The 18,161-nt window shown below is 31.9% G+C and overlaps 1 protein-coding gene across 1 annotated transcript; it reads right to left on the minus strand.

Annotated features, from left to right (window-relative positions):
- Positions 1–2,178: 2,178 nt before the first annotated feature.
- LOC113743462 (uncharacterized) lies at positions 2,179–8,986 on the minus strand. Its single transcript, XM_027271480.2, has 5 exons — positions 8,593–8,986; positions 7,251–7,372; positions 6,128–6,219; positions 2,477–2,563; positions 2,179–2,384 (listed from the first exon to the last, which is right to left on the minus strand). The coding sequence occupies exons 1-5, from the start codon at positions 8,937–8,939 to the stop codon at positions 2,280–2,282; spliced, it is 753 nt and encodes a 250-aa protein (XP_027127281.1). The 5' UTR covers positions 8,940–8,986; the 3' UTR covers positions 2,179–2,279.
- Positions 8,987–18,161: the final 9,175 nt, after the last annotated feature.

An 18,161-nucleotide genomic window follows, 5' to 3' on the forward strand; every position in this document is an offset into this window, starting at 1 on the left:
AGTGGCACTGAATTTCCTAGGCAAAACTTGCTCCCAAAATTAAGTGATAAGTTATTCACTTATCACTGAATGTGATATGCGTTCAAATGTATTAGATTTAATACTTAACAATTCAATAACTTATGGATTCAAACTTCAAATTTCAGATTTCAGATTTCAGTTTTCATATTTCAATTTTATCAAACGTACCCTTACTTTGCTCTAAACTTATCACCATAAAGCCTATTTATACTAGTCAATGTCGTTTTATCTATTAGGCTTGTGGTCTTTGTTTTTACAATTGCTAACTTGCACTAATTTGAGGCGGTGGAATAAGAGCTGATACTTACAGATTATTCAAGATATGAACTTCTGGAGAGATAGGCAGTGCATCTTTAATTGGATGAACAAAAGAAACACGAATACCTCCCTATTAGGGTTGTATGCGAGTCAAGCCACTCGTGAGTCGATCTCGAGTTATTTGAGTTAAAATTCAACTCAAATTCGGCAACACTGAACTCGAGTCGAGTTCAAACATACTCAACTCGTTCGCTTACGAAACCAACTCGATTATATATATATAATTATTTTTTATTTTAATAGTAAAATTACATATATATCCCTAATACTTTATTGTTTATTAAGAAAATTTACTATTTTATTCATTTTTTAGAAAATAAAATAATTATTTTTATTTTTTAAAGTTCAAACTCGAGCTCGATTCAATTCAAATTTGAGGTCGAGTTCGAATTCAAGCTTGAGTTTGGTAAAATTAAGTCAAGATTCGTTTCAATTAGATCAAATTTCGACTCGACTCAACTCATTTGCAACCTTACCTCTTATCAATTTGGTAATACAAAAGGACAAGTTCATGTGATAGGATTTCTTCAAAAGCACATCCTTTCAAATAATTCAATTTTCATCAACTTTTCCCTTGAAACTTTTCTAAGTTGAACTGCCATCCTCAATTTTGTAACACGTAATAGTGTGATTCCAATTTTTATAGGGATTATGCCATGGTAATTGAAATACAGCTATAGAATCGAAAAATTACTTTATTCAAGACCATGAATTGTTTAGCGTAACAGATGTAATAGTTGAAAAAACTTGAGAAAAAAGAACGACTTATTAATTATTCTAGAAAAGAGAAGTCATTCTTTCTATATTTGGAGATTTTTGTAAATAAGTAATCCAATCTCTCTATTTCCTCTAATCTCAAGAATTTCAAGAGAATAGGAAAGTGACACAATAAGAAAAAGGGTTAATTGTAATAAACTCTCTTGAAAAATGCCTCTTTCTCATATTGTCCCCTGAATATGTTATTGAACCAATTCGCCACCTAAGCTATTGTAATTTTCTCAATCAACTACAATTAGAATAGGAAGCCTAATTTTTGGTTGAATCAGTGATATGCAACGCACATAGTTTCATGAAGTGACCAAAATTTTGTCACAAGGTTTTAGGTTACCAAATTTTTTAATTACCTATACTCTTGAAGAAATACGTTCTAAACCACATCTAATTTTTCCCAATATCACTACGAATTCTAATTTTGCGCGTCTTTATGATAATAATTCAAGTTTATTTCAAATATCAATATCTGGCTACTATCTTTTGTATCTTTGTTACAAATGCAAAACCTACTAAAAAAAATTTGATCGTTAAGCACATTGTACTCCATATTTTATTAGTTCAAAATTTTTTATAATAAGTGTAATTATCCAAAATTCATCTTGACTTATTTTATTTATCTAAAAATTTGTTCAAAACTTTCAAGTGAAATGTATACGTGAGGAAAGTAATTTGTCAATCGAGACCTTGTGCATTTCAACAGGACAAATTCAGCCTGAAGTTGGGCTCCCTAACCCAATTTTACCTGATTGGAAATTTGTAATAGCCCAGGAGGCGTATAGGTTCATTTAAACATTCTGGGGGGCAATTTGAGGAAGAGGCTTCTTTTTTGAGGGGCTTGTTAGAAATAACTCCAAGAAAATTTGAGAAGTCCTTACAAATTATGATCTTCATTTTTTATTTGCTTGAAACACACAAACAAGATATGTTACAGTTGTCCTCCTCCAAAGTCTTTGTTTTCTAATTTCCAAAGCAGTCCAATCTCAAATTTTTTTCTAAAACTTCAACGTATAATCTACAACAGAATAATGACTAGATTGAAGAGCATTGGATTCAGGGGTCTCGGCATTGAGGCTGAAATGATCATGACAATAACCAAATTCCAGATCACAAAATTCTACTTGCATGGACTACTGCACATAATTAAACAACAGACAAAGTAGAAAGAATCACTTGGCTTTAGAACTGAAAGTTTTAGAAAGCTCCTTCAGTAGAGGATTCTCTTTGAATGCTTCATCCTTTTCCAGATGCCATCTCTTTGAGGTATCTTCAGCCTGGAATCAGGTGAAAATTAGAGCTTGCACAAAGTCAGCAGCTAACATGCAATTTAAGAGATTTAGAGGATACATATCATAACTCAACATACCCAAGTTCTTATGGGAGAAAATTGCTCCCTGACCATTTCGAATTTTGGCTGTATAAAATTCTGGCCTTTAGTTCGAATGTCATCACTCTGTCAAAGGATTACAGCATTGTCACTTGAAAGCAGGAGCAGAAACCATGATAGGAAATTAGAGCCATATGACACTACCCATTTATCTTAAAGGAAGAGATGGCAAATTTGTCCAGGCAAATGAAGTTAATCCATAACCACCAATCCAGCATACTATGCCCTTGACAACCCATCTTTTTCAGTTTCCATTTTGATCTATCAACTAGGATGTTATTATTTGATCCTTAAAAAGGTATTCCGTCGTTGATTCAAGGGGATATTTGATCTAAACAGCATGTGTTAAGTCATACCAAATCTAAAAATCATAAACAGCAAATTCATGAAGGTTGGAAACTTTGTAATGGAATGCTGTCACTACAGATAACACTTGGCGTCAAACTCCTTAGATATCATAATAACAATCAAATAATCAACAACATTCCATTGCCATCTATTTTCTCCAAACTGCCCTTCCAACAGCAGAATTTTGAAAAATTACCAAAGAACCGACTTAAGGTCAAATAACAAAAATTACCTGCCGTCCTAATGGTCTAAGTTACCATGTTTTATTAAGAAATGACACGCTGCAAACTGTCCTAAATACCCCATTTTACTTGCTAAAGATGCATATAGTAAAACCAAAGAAATGAGCAGGACCAGTAGCCCCTAATTTGTTTCTTCTTGACCCCCAAATCCTTGCTAACTTCCGATGACATTGTTGATAGCCCCATCACCCAAGCATCCAACCACCAAAATCAACAGAAAGGTACAGAAAAGAAAAGCAATAAACAGCAAGCAGAGATGGGAGGTTGTAACACAATTTTGCTTTGGGTGGACACAGCAGGAGAGGGGCGATGGGCAACTGGTGTGCAAAGCTGGAGCTGTGGGAGGGGTTCAGCAGTAATGGGGTTATGGTAAGGAGGAGAGGCAACATTGAAAGGGTCAAATTTCAAACAGCTGGCATGTGGGAAGAACAAAATGAGTGAGTCTGAGAGCCAAAGATGATCACTTGGGGAGGAGAATGGCAGTTAGGAGGTAGAATGGTAGTGGATGGGAACGAGAAGGCAGCAAATGGGCAGTGGTACCATCAGGGAGAACTTTCAGAAGATGAGGTAGAGAGATATCGCCACCCTCTGAAACATCTGTATCTTGATGGGCTAGAAAGAAGTATCTTGTTTTTAAGATGATCTATAATAGTTTAGGAAGTAATCAGTGGAATATCAATTTGAACAGCAGGTATCTTGGCCATTAAAAGTTATGATTTAACATGGTTTGGAGATCCTTTAGTCATAACAATTGAGTGTAGGTTTTCAAATTCAATGGGTAGAATGGTTGTTGGGCCAAAATGCCAAGGCAGGCATAATTAACCTCCTATTTTCCAACTATGGATGATTTTCTCTCTCTTTCCTTTTTCTTGTAGGCATCTTTCTAAAATTTCTTGATCAGAAATTGAAACCATATAATAAGTTCAAATTTACCACTTCATTACTACTGCTACTGGACTGTCTCATAAAGATTACATTGTGCTGGAGTGTATGAACCTTAATGATAACCATTCCTTCAGTACTTTCCTATTTTAATCAATTAATAAGTAAGACTTTCTACTTGTCAGCTTTTCAGATCACGATAAAAAATGATTCATCTTTACAGTATTAAGAATGTCTGATGAAAACTAACTATCCACAATAAACACAAGATGACCAATATCAATATCATATATGTTTTTTGAAAGTAACAGGTCTGATACTGTTACACATGCCTAACATAAATAAGCATGTGCCTGAGTAAATAGAGACGTGTACATGTTATGAAAAAAGCTGCAAAGATAATTAACCAAGTTATCTGAAGGAACTATTTGGTACTCCATACTATGGTTTATTAAAAAGTTTTGTACCAGCTTAAAATTGTCACTATGTGACTGCCAAGATATAGCATCATGAGAATCTCAGGTTACACAACCAAAAAGAAGCAGTAACAGAGCACTTACTTAAGGGCAATCCTTAGGTGTACTAATAGCTTGCTGTTTACTTAATCGTTGTGCATTGTTTATGTGAACGCATCAAGCTTAGACACACAACACCAAGAATAAAAGTAACAAGGTGATGCTCGACTATTTCATTCTTCCTCTCTATTGCAATTCATTCCCAAGTTAAATCCTCCAGCTTAAAGAACAGTAGTTTCAAGCAATGCAGAGATGCATATGATACTACTAAATACATTAAAACTAATTAAAGCACTACTGGACAGTGATTTTTCTTTTTTTCTTTTCTGCTATTTTGATTAACAGAATACCCTTAGTTCAATGTTAAGTTTTAAAGGAACAACGGGGCAACAAAACTTTAATGAAATGCCTTTATCAATATTTCAAGGTTTCCACTTTCATCAAAAGAATAAATATTTCCAAAGTTTACTTCATATCTTAAAACATTAGGGCTAACTTATAGTAGCTTTCCTGTACTCCTCAAGTACCATCAACCTCAATAGACTTTTTGTGAATTTTAAACTTACACTAACCTTCACCTTACTTTTAATAAAACACCCAGTCCTTTAACTTTTAACACGCTGTCTATAGTCTTTATGAAGAAATGTGGAACTAAAAAAGCTTGACAGAAGTCAATGTAATTTTTTCAGAAAGTTCAATAAAGGTCTGCATAATCACTGTCAAACTCAAGGAGCTCATAGTTATTGTGGTAAGAAAGAATACATACACCACAATGATCAACAAAAAGAAATCTTGAAGGCTACTTGTTACGGATGAGGTGGAATTAGATTTGTAAGATGCTAGAAAATTTTGTGTCAAGCTGATGAATTAGGAGGATCAATTTTACGATAACCTTTTAAGGTGAATAGATTTCATAAATGAATTAACTTTAGCTTTAGGAGCAAGACTCAGGCCAGTTAAGGCACATTCCAAACATTAGGAAACCAAATGGAGCTAAATGAGGGTTCAAATATCCTTATATAAGACACAGTACATTTGTGTCCTGTCATGAACTTATGTATGTGCATATATTTCAAAAAATGATACTGCCGAAAGATCATTTATTTGTCAACATCTTTTGAGTGTAGCTTGCAACTTTGTTTCATATTGTGCTAATCTTGTTAACAAATAATTGATTAGGTCCAATTATGGTTCTATCTCCTATTTATTTCTTTTAAAGTACCTGCTTATTTGCTGAAACTAAGAGTCATACTAAGGGCGGTGGCTGGGTGGAGGGGTGGAGAGAAGCAAGGCATGAAAATAAATTCGCTCTTGTAAAATATGGAACTCCTTTCAGTAGGTCTTTCATGTATGTAACAATGACCTAAGCAGCTCCTACTTCCTACCAGCATGTTCATGCATGTCCAAATTATGATTGAAATGCAATCCTGCATTCAAGATAAGAGCTGCAGTTCAAACCTTAATTACATCAGAAATTAAATATAGTAGTACATAGGCACGAGGAATCATGTAGAAGTCAAAATACTCTAAAAAAATTGTAGTCAATGGTAAATGCTAAGCATTAGAGATCAATTGACCAAACCAATAGCATCTTATTTACCTATCTTCTCTCAAAGGTAAAGGCTTGAGAAATATGTACTTACAGTGCGCAGCTGAAGCCTAGAGGTTGCCAGCTCAAATGTCAAGATGGCACCACCAAATACGATAGCAGTAGCAGCCATAAATGCTTTTCCAACTGTAATCAGAGGAACAAAAATACCAGTCTACTCGGTTTCAAGAAAAATAGGTGCAATTCTCATAGGCATAACTTCTAGCAGTCACAAAGCATATAAAAGAATATCATTATGTTATATTCAACAAATACACACATAAAGGCGGCACTCTAGTTACTAAAATGTAATGCCATTAGCAACTCATTTTCTCAACTGAACATCTCCTTCCAAGAGGAAATCTGGTCGCCGAAAATTGAACAAATGAAGGAATCTATTACAAGCCAAAACTACATTCATATGTTAGGTTTAACTTTCTATCTAACTATCACATATTGTTGCATGCCTCAAGACTTGCACTTCAAAAAGGGCCAGAGACAAATGGGGCAATATTGATTGAGATAAGCAAAACAAACCATGCATGTCAATGAGTAAAGCCGAAAAACAAGGTCAGGCTGTTGCTAGGTATGCAGGTAATAGTCCTATCTGAAAGAATTATTGTTAATTGACAACAGAATAATTATCCTACATAGTATACAGCCCACAAGAGATGCATTAGATCTCGCTTGCACCTTGATGCTCTGCTCTGAAATACTTTTTGTCCCACATTAGTTTGTCAAATCTGTCTTGCAATATCCATCTCTTGTTGCTAATTCACCTAATGTTATACAGGGTTAATTTCAAACAGAAGTGGAATTTCATGTCTTGTAATATGGGAGGACTATCAAGTACTCAATCACCTGAAGAGTAAAAAATAGTTGCTACCTGTAATGACAAGGTGTAACATAATGATTTGACATCAGCAACATAAAAGTTTGTTTTCCTTGTAATGTTTTCACCAAGTCAGATGCAAAGTTTAATTGCAATAAATGATAAGCAAAATCCAATGTGAAGAAGCTAGATGTGAGAATCAATGTTGACTAAATTATCTTGATAGTAGCAATAATCAAATTTTAGTATATACAACACAAAAACATGCGCTACAATCATTTCCAATCTATTAAGAACTAATTTCAGGTTCAATAATTAAAAGCATCCAAAGAAACGTGAGTCTTACTCTGCGATAGCCCTGCAGCAGCAGCCTTCAACTTCTCAGGATTAACAGGTGTGTACTTGTCACGCCGTAACTCATTCGCAGTAGAAGCTAAAACTGCGTTCTCTGCAGTGGGTAACTGCCACCTGCATGCCATCCAGTGATCAACCTTTTAATGCTCCCAACAACATAAACAACAAGCAGTATAAGATAGAAAAGGTACATAAGTCATTCTATGCACTTCAAAGTTTCACTCACAGCTGTCTTTTCAAAAAAATTGTGCCGAAAATACAAGTAGCTAAGTTGAGTACAGTAATAAATTGAAAATTTTAACTTTTTGATAAGTAGATGGTTCTCAACTTCATTGATCATGGTTGGGTCAAGCGAGTCAGTATTCATCAACAGTAGTTCTCATTTCTCAAATATCTGTTTCCACTGATCCAAATAAAAGCTCTTACTAATAGCTATTCTTAGCTGCAGTTGTGCAGTATACTTTTGAAGTTATTAGCATTAGCAGTAGTATGCACAGAAAAAACAGAAACATGTGAACTATCTTCATGAATTTTTTCGGTTTCTCTGTACATGGTATAAGTTATATTCACCACATGTTCACCAAAAAAGTACAAGCAAAGTTGGAAAATTGACTCGAAGACACTCATATAAGCAGAAAAGTAATAAGTGGCTTAAATTCACCACACATATTTCCCTTTGAAAGGCCTGCAGTACACTTGGTAAAACTAATAAATACTATCCAGACATGAAAACAAAGAAACACTATGGTGGCAGTAAATACAAGATAAGCGTGCTACAATTAGAAGATTTTTCAGTAAGTAACATAGCAGAGATCGCTGAATTCAACTGAGCCAACTATTCTATTTGACTTCAAAATGCATCCCTAAAATAACGGGACAGGGCCTCACAGACCAAAACCTCAGTACCTCAAACTCATCAGACTAATCACAGAACAGAAACCTTAATACGTCAAACTCATCAGATACATCAAAAGAACAGAACAGAAACCTCAATCAAACAGGTTTTTCCCTTCCTGCTACTTGATCACTAAATGTGAACCAAACCAAGCTACTCAACTTCCAAACTGATTAGCAACATTATATCATCATAACCATCAATAACCATGACTAATACTCCAATTCAGTCATGAAAATACTCAATATGCCCAGTAAACACAATATCTTGACCAATAAATTTTTCTCTTTTTTCGTCCCCCAGTTATCTGCAAATTGAAACACTAATTAAAAAAGCTTCTAGATTGATTCAAATAGAAACAACACATACAGAGCCAACAAAGGTTTCAAATTATCGGTAAAACCACAAGAACTATTGAAAATTTTGACAGACATTATACCGTTTGGGACCAAAAGTGACTTGGGGAAGAGAAACATAGGCCCTGAGAGGATTAATAGCATCAGAAGATGCAGAAGTGGGTCTTTTGGGGTCAGTTTGAAGAACCCATTTGGAAGGTGATGAAAAAGATGATGAATTTGGTGTTGATGAAGATTGAAAGATCTTCGGAGGCAAAGAATGCTTCAAAACCTCAGGAAGAACATCAGCTGATGATGATGGTTCATTTTGGATGGAATTTGAAGGAAGTTTTGGCTTGGTTTTCTCTATGATTTTGGTCACAGCTTGTTTGGATTCTTGCAAGAAATAGGCACCCTCTGTGCTCGCTAATCTTCCTGCAAGAAAACTCATTTCTTTTGATCTCTGACTTTGATTTTGGGGCTCTGAGGGAAATATTTGGATGTTTAGGCTATTTATAGACTTCTTTATTTTGTTTGGTATGCACTTATCTGGAAAAAAAAAGGCAAGAAATTTTTTAAAAAGAAAAAAAAAAACGCTTTTTATCCCTAAGAAGCAAACAAAAAACTAATATATTTGTATTTTTCTAAGAAATTTACTGAAAATTGCAAAAAAGGTTACCAAATTGACAACAAAAATTAGAGAAAAAAAAATAATAGAACAAGTAGTTTTCTTTTGCTTCTTTTTGCAAACAAAAAAAGGGAATAACATTCAAGGCTTGTATAGCATTTATATAAGTTACATTTATATGGTGGGTATAAATTACAAAGCACGAGTGAAATTTGTGTTAATTTTGAATGACCAAATTTTCATCCAGAAGATTATTCTGTAACTTGGGCTCCGTTTGGATTAGCTGTTTTTGGGGTTGTTTTTCAAAAACAGCACTGTAGCATTTCGTTTTTGAAATACAAGTCCGTTTGAATTAGTTGTTTTTGGAGTTGTTTTTCAAAAACTATATGAAAAACTTTTACTATAAATGTTTTTTGGATTAGTTTTAGAGTTATTTTTACAACATATTTTTGGGTATTTTTATAATTTATAATTTATATTTTTATATACATTTATGCATTTATACTACATTTATAAATAAATATAGTTATATATTAGCTAAAAAAAATATAAATGTATTATAAATGTATAAATGTATATTATTATAAATGTATAAATTATAAATGAATATTATATAAATGTATAAATTACAATTTATAATTTATAACTTTTATATTTTTATATAAATATACATTTATGCATTTATAATACATTTATAAATATTTATAAATAAATATATTTATACATTTATAAAAAAATATAAAAATGTATTATAAATTTATTATATTATATATAATACATAATATAAATATATTTATAAATGTTTAAGTGTATATTATTATAAATGTATAAATTATAAATGAATATTATATAAATGTATAAATTATAAATTATAATTTATATTTTTATATTTTTATATAAATATACATTTGTGCATTTATAATACATTTATAAATAAATATATTTATGTATTTATATAAAAATATATAAATGTATTATATTATGTTTAATACATAATATAAATATATTTATAAACATATAAGTCTATATTATTATAAATGTATAAATTACAAATGAATATTATATAAATGTATAACTTATAATTTTATTAATATATATTAATATTAAGTATAAATGTATTATTATAATTAATATAAATGTACAAATGTATTAATATTATGTATAAATATAAAATTAATATTATATATATTAATATAAATGTATAAATGTATTATATTATGTATAATATACAATATTATGTATATTATAAATATGCATTAATATATATGTTATGTATATTATAAATATACATTAATATATATATATATTATGTATAAATGTACATTTATATAAATGTTTAATACATATAATATATTATATATATTATATTATATATAATTTATATAATATATAATATTCATATAAATATATTATAAATATATATAAATATTTTTTAAATAATATAAAGTATTTATAATACGTATAAATAAATATATAAGTATTTAATAAATATAATATACATTAATATTAATTATAAATATTATAATATTATAAATATGGTGTTTATATAATATTTCAATTTGTAATATTTATTGTATATTTCATTATATAAATATTCATATAATATATAATATATAATTTTCAATTTGTATAATATACATAATATTGTATATATATATATAATATAATATACATAATATACATTATTACATCATTACATATTATGTATATTATATATTATACATAACATTATTATACATTATTATACACAATAATGTACATAATAATATTATACATTAATAATGTATATATTATAATATAATGTACATAATATATTATGTATAAATATTTGCACATTTATGTATACAACATTACATATTATGTATATTATATTATATTATGTATAATATACAATATTATGTATAATATTAATGTATATAAATATTTATATAATATATAATATATATAATTTTCAATTTGTATATTTCAATTTCTATTAATATAATGTATATATAATATACATAATTAAAATATACATAATTGAAATATACAAATCGAAATATACATATGTAGTTGTTTTTGATATAATGTTTGGATACGGTATTTTTGAAGTTGTTTTGGAAATACACATTTACTGTAGCATTTGGAATGTGAAAAACAGTTTTTCAAAAACAGCCCCAAAAACAAGGGATCCAAACACACCCTTGGATTTTGCTCTTATTTTCTCCTTTTACTTTCTTCATTTAAGCTACTTAATATAATGTACTACAAATAAATCACTTTTTTATTATTTTTTTTTATAAATGAAAGATTTTGAATTTAAGACCTCTTACTTACAATTCATCCGCTCTTCACAAATAAACCACTTGATTACTTATAAAGGTGAAGGTTGAGAATATTAGATTGCAAATTTAATAAAATAATCCCAGTAAACGACATATTTTAGTTTGTTCCTATAATTTGGAAGTAAAAGTTTAATTTTTTTTCAATTTCCCCACGTGTATGGGATGTTCGTCAGGATGCATAATAATTAATTTTAATTTGATTTTAGATGTCAAGATTTACAGATATGATGACACACACTACTTAGCATTTACATTATTAATATAGAAAAGATTAATCCCAAAACATTTACCTTAAGTTAATCAATGCTTCTAGGCATAAGTAGCTCTTAAGCATGATTTTGAGGATATTCATTGACCCACAAGTTGAATTTTCCACAAATCTAGAAGAACACAAGGAGACTTGGGAATACATTAATTAATCAATTAATGACTGGCATTTAAAGGAATAGTATGCATGTAGAACTTGGAATTCAAGAAACATGTAACAAAACACAAATCACTTCTCGTTGCTTGTTCTCTTACACATCCTTTTATTTCCACAAACCCTAATAAAGTAAATAAAATTTCTCCAAAACCGGTGTGGAAACTGGAAACCCACAATTGGAAATATGCCTTAGTATGCTGTCGGTATAAATGTGCAAACGTTTCTGCAAAATTGAAAATTAGTAATTTCATTATTTTGCCCCCCTACTACGGGCAAAAGTGAAAAGTATCTTATCAATGAGCAAAAAAGCTAGGGAGGAGAGATGGATTTGGCTGTAGAGGAGGAGAGATTGTGAGTCAGAGGTCTTGATTTCGACATCTCTCACTTAAACTTTAAGGAAAAAAAAAAATTAAAAGATCTTCCTTCTAACATTTTCTTGTAAATTGATGGGAAAATAGGTTGCGAGAACATTAACAACAATCTAGCCAGAGTTATACCATTTTAGCAATTAATCATAAGTTATATTGACGAAGTGTTAGTCTAATTTAAATTTAAGGTAAAAGTAAAGTTAATATTTATTGTTTCTATCTATCATAAGATCGTTACATTGGTATGGATGATAAAGTTTTGTATTAATAATTAATATTTTTAAAAGAAGCATATACAATGCAAAAAAAGAAAAACATCATAAAAGATATAAAATGTCAAATTCCAAAACAATCCTATTAAATTGGAAGTTCTACCTACAAAATTTTTTTTGGCTCAAAAATAAAACAAAGAAAAAAGAATGTGTGTATATGCGGTACTTTGACTAGATTCCCTTAGACCAAGGAGTCAAACTTTTAGGGTACAAATGTAATTCTCGAAAGAACGGGACACGCAATTTCCAAGAAAAAGCAAATCACAATGGATTCAAATTGCAAAACCGAAAGCCTATAAAATCCTTCCGTATTCGTCTAATTTTACACGCACCACACACACTAAACAACAATGGCGAGAGCAACAAGGCACCAATTAGCCCCATCAGCTTCTTTTGAATCCCTAACCCAAACCCTAACCCAAGAAACCCCATCATCGTCATCATCACCGTCGCCATCGCCGTTGCCATTACAGCAACAGCGTGAGGAAACTCTGGTTTTGAGATTGAAGCCGAAGAAGAAGAAGGTGACGTGGAAAGAAGGCACCGTCGACAACGAATTTCTCAACAAGAAAAGCTCGAAAAAATGCTGTATTTTTCACAAGGAAAAGTCCTTCGATGAAGACGACAGCGATGATGAAAATGGTAATCATGTTCATGATTGTGATCATCATACCCATGGCAAGGGCTGTGATTGATTTGGATTGTGAATTGAGAATCTACTCGAAGGAATATTTTAAGTGGCAAATTTGTTGTAGTGGTTTTGTCAAGGAATGATGATCCTATTAGAAAAGTTGTTTTGTACGGTGAATAGTTGTAATATAAGAGATACTTTTGGAATCTGAACGAAGATTTTCTAATTTTTTTTGCTTTTTAATCTTGGGATTTTTTATTTTTTTTCGATCCGAATTTCGGGATTTTGTTTGGATGACCTTAATTTTGATTGTCCATGTACAAAATTTGCTTGCTTGTGAGTTATTGAATTGGATTATACTGACTACGTTGAGTGATCTTTGGAGTTTTTTTTTTTAAAAAAAATTTGGATATATTCCAGGAGTCATTTTCGGTTGATTAATTGATTACTGATTGTTTGGTGATGAGACTTGAATGTTTTTGGGCGAAATGGCTGATTTCGGTTGATTAATTGATTACTGATTGTTTGGTGATGAGACTCGAATGTTTCTGGGCGAAAATGTCTGAGTTTTGTTTTCTTTTTCTGTAATTGGAGGAAAATAGTAACTTGCTTTTCATTTGTTTTCTTTGCTGCTGAGAGAAGTTGATTTTAGGACTCTTATTCACATGATTACTGGAGTTGATTGTGTTTTGTTGATTCAGATTTCATTTTTAGAATATCAATTATCTTACCTTAAGATTTTGCAGACAAACATGGGATAGACATGTCCTGTTGTCTTGCTAATGTGCAGATTAGAAGACGACTTCCTTTACTTTCACAACTTAGATTTTAGAGGCAAATGTTAATTCCAGAAGAGTTCCATGAAATAGTGTCTTTGCAAAATGTACTCTGCAATCGAGTGATGATTACTTGTTGTAGATGAAAGAAGGCTCTGGTAGTAGAAATCATGGATAGATAGTAATACTAGCGTAAAGGAATCTGTCCCTCTGGTTCAGGGTTCCTCTAACTGTTCTAGGTCAATTAAGCTAAATGCAATTTCTGAAACTGATGCTTTGGAGAATCCGTATGATCTCACTTTTTGGTTTTTCTCCTCGTTCATTTTGTGTGTGATAAAATGTATCTTACCAGTTTGTTGATATAGTTGGTTTAATCAGCTTGTCCCTATATATAGCTAGTTAACTGGGTGCATGTCCTTTCAGTACTGCCATTTAAGTGTTTTATTTGCATTGGACACTTTTTAGATCAAAGCTTAGGTGCATAGTCTAATGTTTGTTTGCTTGCAGTTGTTCTGGAATTCGATATGATTGGTTCACGTGCTATAGAAATTAGTAAGCTGTTGCAAGGAAAGAATGCTCCTTCTAGAAGAGAGTAGATCTAAAAGAATGCTCCTTCAAATGTTCTGGCAGTTTATATGTCTTACTTATGACATTATTTATGATTACTCGCCTCTAATAATGAAGTTTAAGAAAAAAGCTTGTCACCAAAATGCTGGTGCTAGCCAAGCTAGATAATTATCTATCAACGTGCTTGCTGATTATGAACGGGAAAATTTAAAGATCTAGAAGAAGATAGAATGTGATTTGTTTACTCTGCCAATGTATCTCTGATTGAGCTGGAAAGCACTATTGGCTAGTGCAATTTGTCATGTAGGTACACAGAGGTGATCAGTTGTAAGAAAGACATGAAATGTTCATGTCATGAATTTTGCAGTGAAATAGGCTTATGGACAAATCATTCTTTGAAAACTTGAACATAAAATTTTGAAATTACTGTTGAATTGGATGTACATGTCTATTATACAACAGATTTGATGATTGAAAGTTATGTTTAATTGAATAACCTACATTTCACATGGCAAAGGCACCTATTTTGTGTCAACAACTACTTCTACCATGTAGCAAGTTTACTTGGACTGTTGATGGGAAGAATTTATGATTCCGAAGTGGTTGAAAGGCTCACTTTTTCAGTCTAACTCACTTCCTTGATAATGTTAATTGCCCTTAATGTTGCATTTCATTTATGCCCAAGTGATGCAGAATGCATACATAAGAATAAGAACATCTAAAGAATTTTAGAAAATGACAAATCTGTGAACTTGGTTGTTGTTTCAGCGGTGCCGGTCATTTTTATTAGAGTACACTGTCCTTGTGTGATTGTTCTTTTGTTTAGACTTGAGATTTTTTTTTTAGGAGTTAAAAGTGGAAGTTTAAAGTCAAGTTTGCTGCCTCCTAGGCTTGATGAATTCAAGTTGACTGCTTAATGTTTTAGCTTTTAGGTTTCTTAGTTGTTGGTTTTCTTAGCTGAAAACTTCATTGGTGCTTTAGAAGTCTGAGCCTGCAAGACTAGCTCTTTATCTATATATCTGCCAGTGGAAATAGCTCAGTAAATCAGAGATGGATGAATTTATGCATTCTTAGGTTTGCGTTCTTCCCTTCTGCTTGCTTCATGAAGTTAACCTCTTAGGCAACTATTTCTAGGGAAATCCAGGTGGAATTCCAAATCCAGGTGGAATTCCTGGAGTGTCTGCTTCCCCTTCATCTCCCTTAAACCTATTTCTAAGCCTGCTATGTCGGATTTTGACTACTCACTCCTCGGATATAAACGCTCATAACGCTAAGATTTTGTAATCGAATCATATCAACCATCACCCAACTTTATGCCTAAAATCTCAAATGTGTTGATATGTGATTCAGACATGTATTTTATTAATATCCATGGTTTTTTGATGGTTATACATGATTTTTCTTATCTAACTGAAGGAATGCAATTTTAGCTAAAATGTTATGTTTTCTTTGGAGATTTTTGGAGCTGATCCTAACTGCTTGAGTTTGGTTTCTTTTGCTGTAATTGAAGTAAGCTGGTTTAATTTTTTCCTTTCTTGGCTTCTGTGGAGGTGGTGATCTCCAGGGTCCTCATATACATGTTACTGAAGCTGCTTTTTTGCATTGAATGGGATCTACTCTTTAGGGAATGAACTTTCCTACTCTAAAACTTTCTCATGAATTATGCAGGCATCAATAGAAGAAGACTTCCTTTACCTTCCCTAGTTTGACGTAGGATTGGTTATTATTTTTAGGGCTGGTAAGACAGTATATTTGCAATGTGTAATTTGGAACGAAGGATTAAAGCTAGGCAGATGAAAGAACACTGAATGAGAAAGATCATCTATGAATATGTGAAACTATTAATGCTCCTATTGTGATAGAGAAATTTAAAGCTTGGGTTCAGCAGCTTTCCAATTGCTTACATTTCGAGTTTAAGCATCCTGTTATATGAAAGGTCAAATTAGAGGTTCTTTGATATCTATCCTTTGATCATCTTCTTGCTTATTCATTCTACATAATCTGCACTAAAGATCGGAATTTGGAAAATGTTATTGTCTTCTAGCCAGTTCGCCTAGTTTCATTCCTTTGATGATTGCACTTTTGTTGTTTTATTTACTGTTGACCTTTCGAAAAAGGGCAGATCGATTTAACTTGACAGAACACCAGCTTGAGCTTGTTACTTGTTTGGTATTGATTCAGGTGAGATGGATGGGATGGTTTAGTTAACAGTAGAATGTCTATTGTCTATCGCTATTCTCTTCCTGACTCAACATTTCCGCTTAACCTTAATGTTTATCCGAGCTGCGGATGCTTTTCTTCCTCCTCTTAAAATTTGCTTTATCAATGGTCCAGTTTTGTAATTTACAGGGAACGAATTGCCAAGTGCAAAGTTTGTCCAATTAACGATCAATCCTTCCACTAATAGACGAATTCTATCGTGCGTACACTTTTTGAGAGACCTTTTGCAGTTGCAATTGACAAAATTGCATTCTACCGGGTACATATTAAGGCGACAGCTGAATTTGGCGGTTGCACAAGGACCAACTCAGTCATTCCTTGACTCAAGCTTGAGTCGCACGCGGTTTGGCAGTCTTCGATTCAAACTCGATTGGAACGCTATATTTACTAAAGTTAGATATATATTTTATTCACTTAAATAATTATATTTTACTTGTATGTAATTTGAACTTAAGCTCATCTAGACACGAATTGCATGAACATGAGTTCGAACTCGAGTTCGAGTGTAAACTCTGCTAAATTCGAGTTTAACCTCAAAATGAAGTGTGTGACTTTTTTACAGTCTCAAGTGCTAGTAGGTTTACAAACACAATAATTTTCAAACTCAACGATACCAAATGTGGTTAGGTTAATAATACAAAATGCTATAATTATTCCTACAACCAAGATTCCTTCGTGGGACTTTGTGAAGTGGCAATACCCTGTGATTTCATGATAAGGCGAAGCTAACAATTAACCGTTAGATGGTTAGTTAAATAACAGAGACTCCAATCTCTCTTTTTTTTTGGTTGCCCGCCCGGTATCCGAAGCTTTGCCCCGACTAATCTGGACCTGACCCGCGTCGCGCACCTAGCTATGGTGGGAGAGTCTCCCAACAGGAGTGTCTGCATACACTAGGACTCGAACATGAGACCTACTTAGGCGAATCTGAGCCGCTTACCACTCGGACCAATCCCTGTTGGTCTCCAATCTGAAAAAGGAACATGACGAAGAAGATGGGTCAACCGGTCAACGGATCACTGATTCAACTAGTGAGTGAGTAGTTGAATCAGTAGGTTACTAATTATATTTAAATATTATGTTTCATAATTTTTGATATAAGATATATGATATAAACTGTAATAAATAATGTCATAACAAATGCTCATTTAATTTAATCGCTATAGAATAATTAATTCGTATAAGAATCAACAAAACATAAATTTATTTAGCAATCCACCAAACTTCAAATGTAAACTTTTATCTGTGTTTCGTGTAATTATCTAGTTTATTTACAAAATTTGAGTGCAAAAATTTATTAAAAACAATATTTGTCTTTAAAATGAATTATGTAATATGTTATTTTTGAAATCCATTTTATAACTTATAGAGTTTGGAGGGTCATAAGTTTTAATTAAAAGATTCCAAATAAATTTTTTTTTAAGAAAAAAAAATAAAGATGAATTTGACAAAACATTCATATA

This window comes from Coffea arabica, chromosome 5e (assembly GCF_036785885.1).
Source record: "Coffea arabica cultivar ET-39 chromosome 5e, Coffea Arabica ET-39 HiFi, whole genome shotgun sequence".
NCBI lineage: Eukaryota > Viridiplantae > Streptophyta > Magnoliopsida > Gentianales > Rubiaceae > Coffea > Coffea arabica.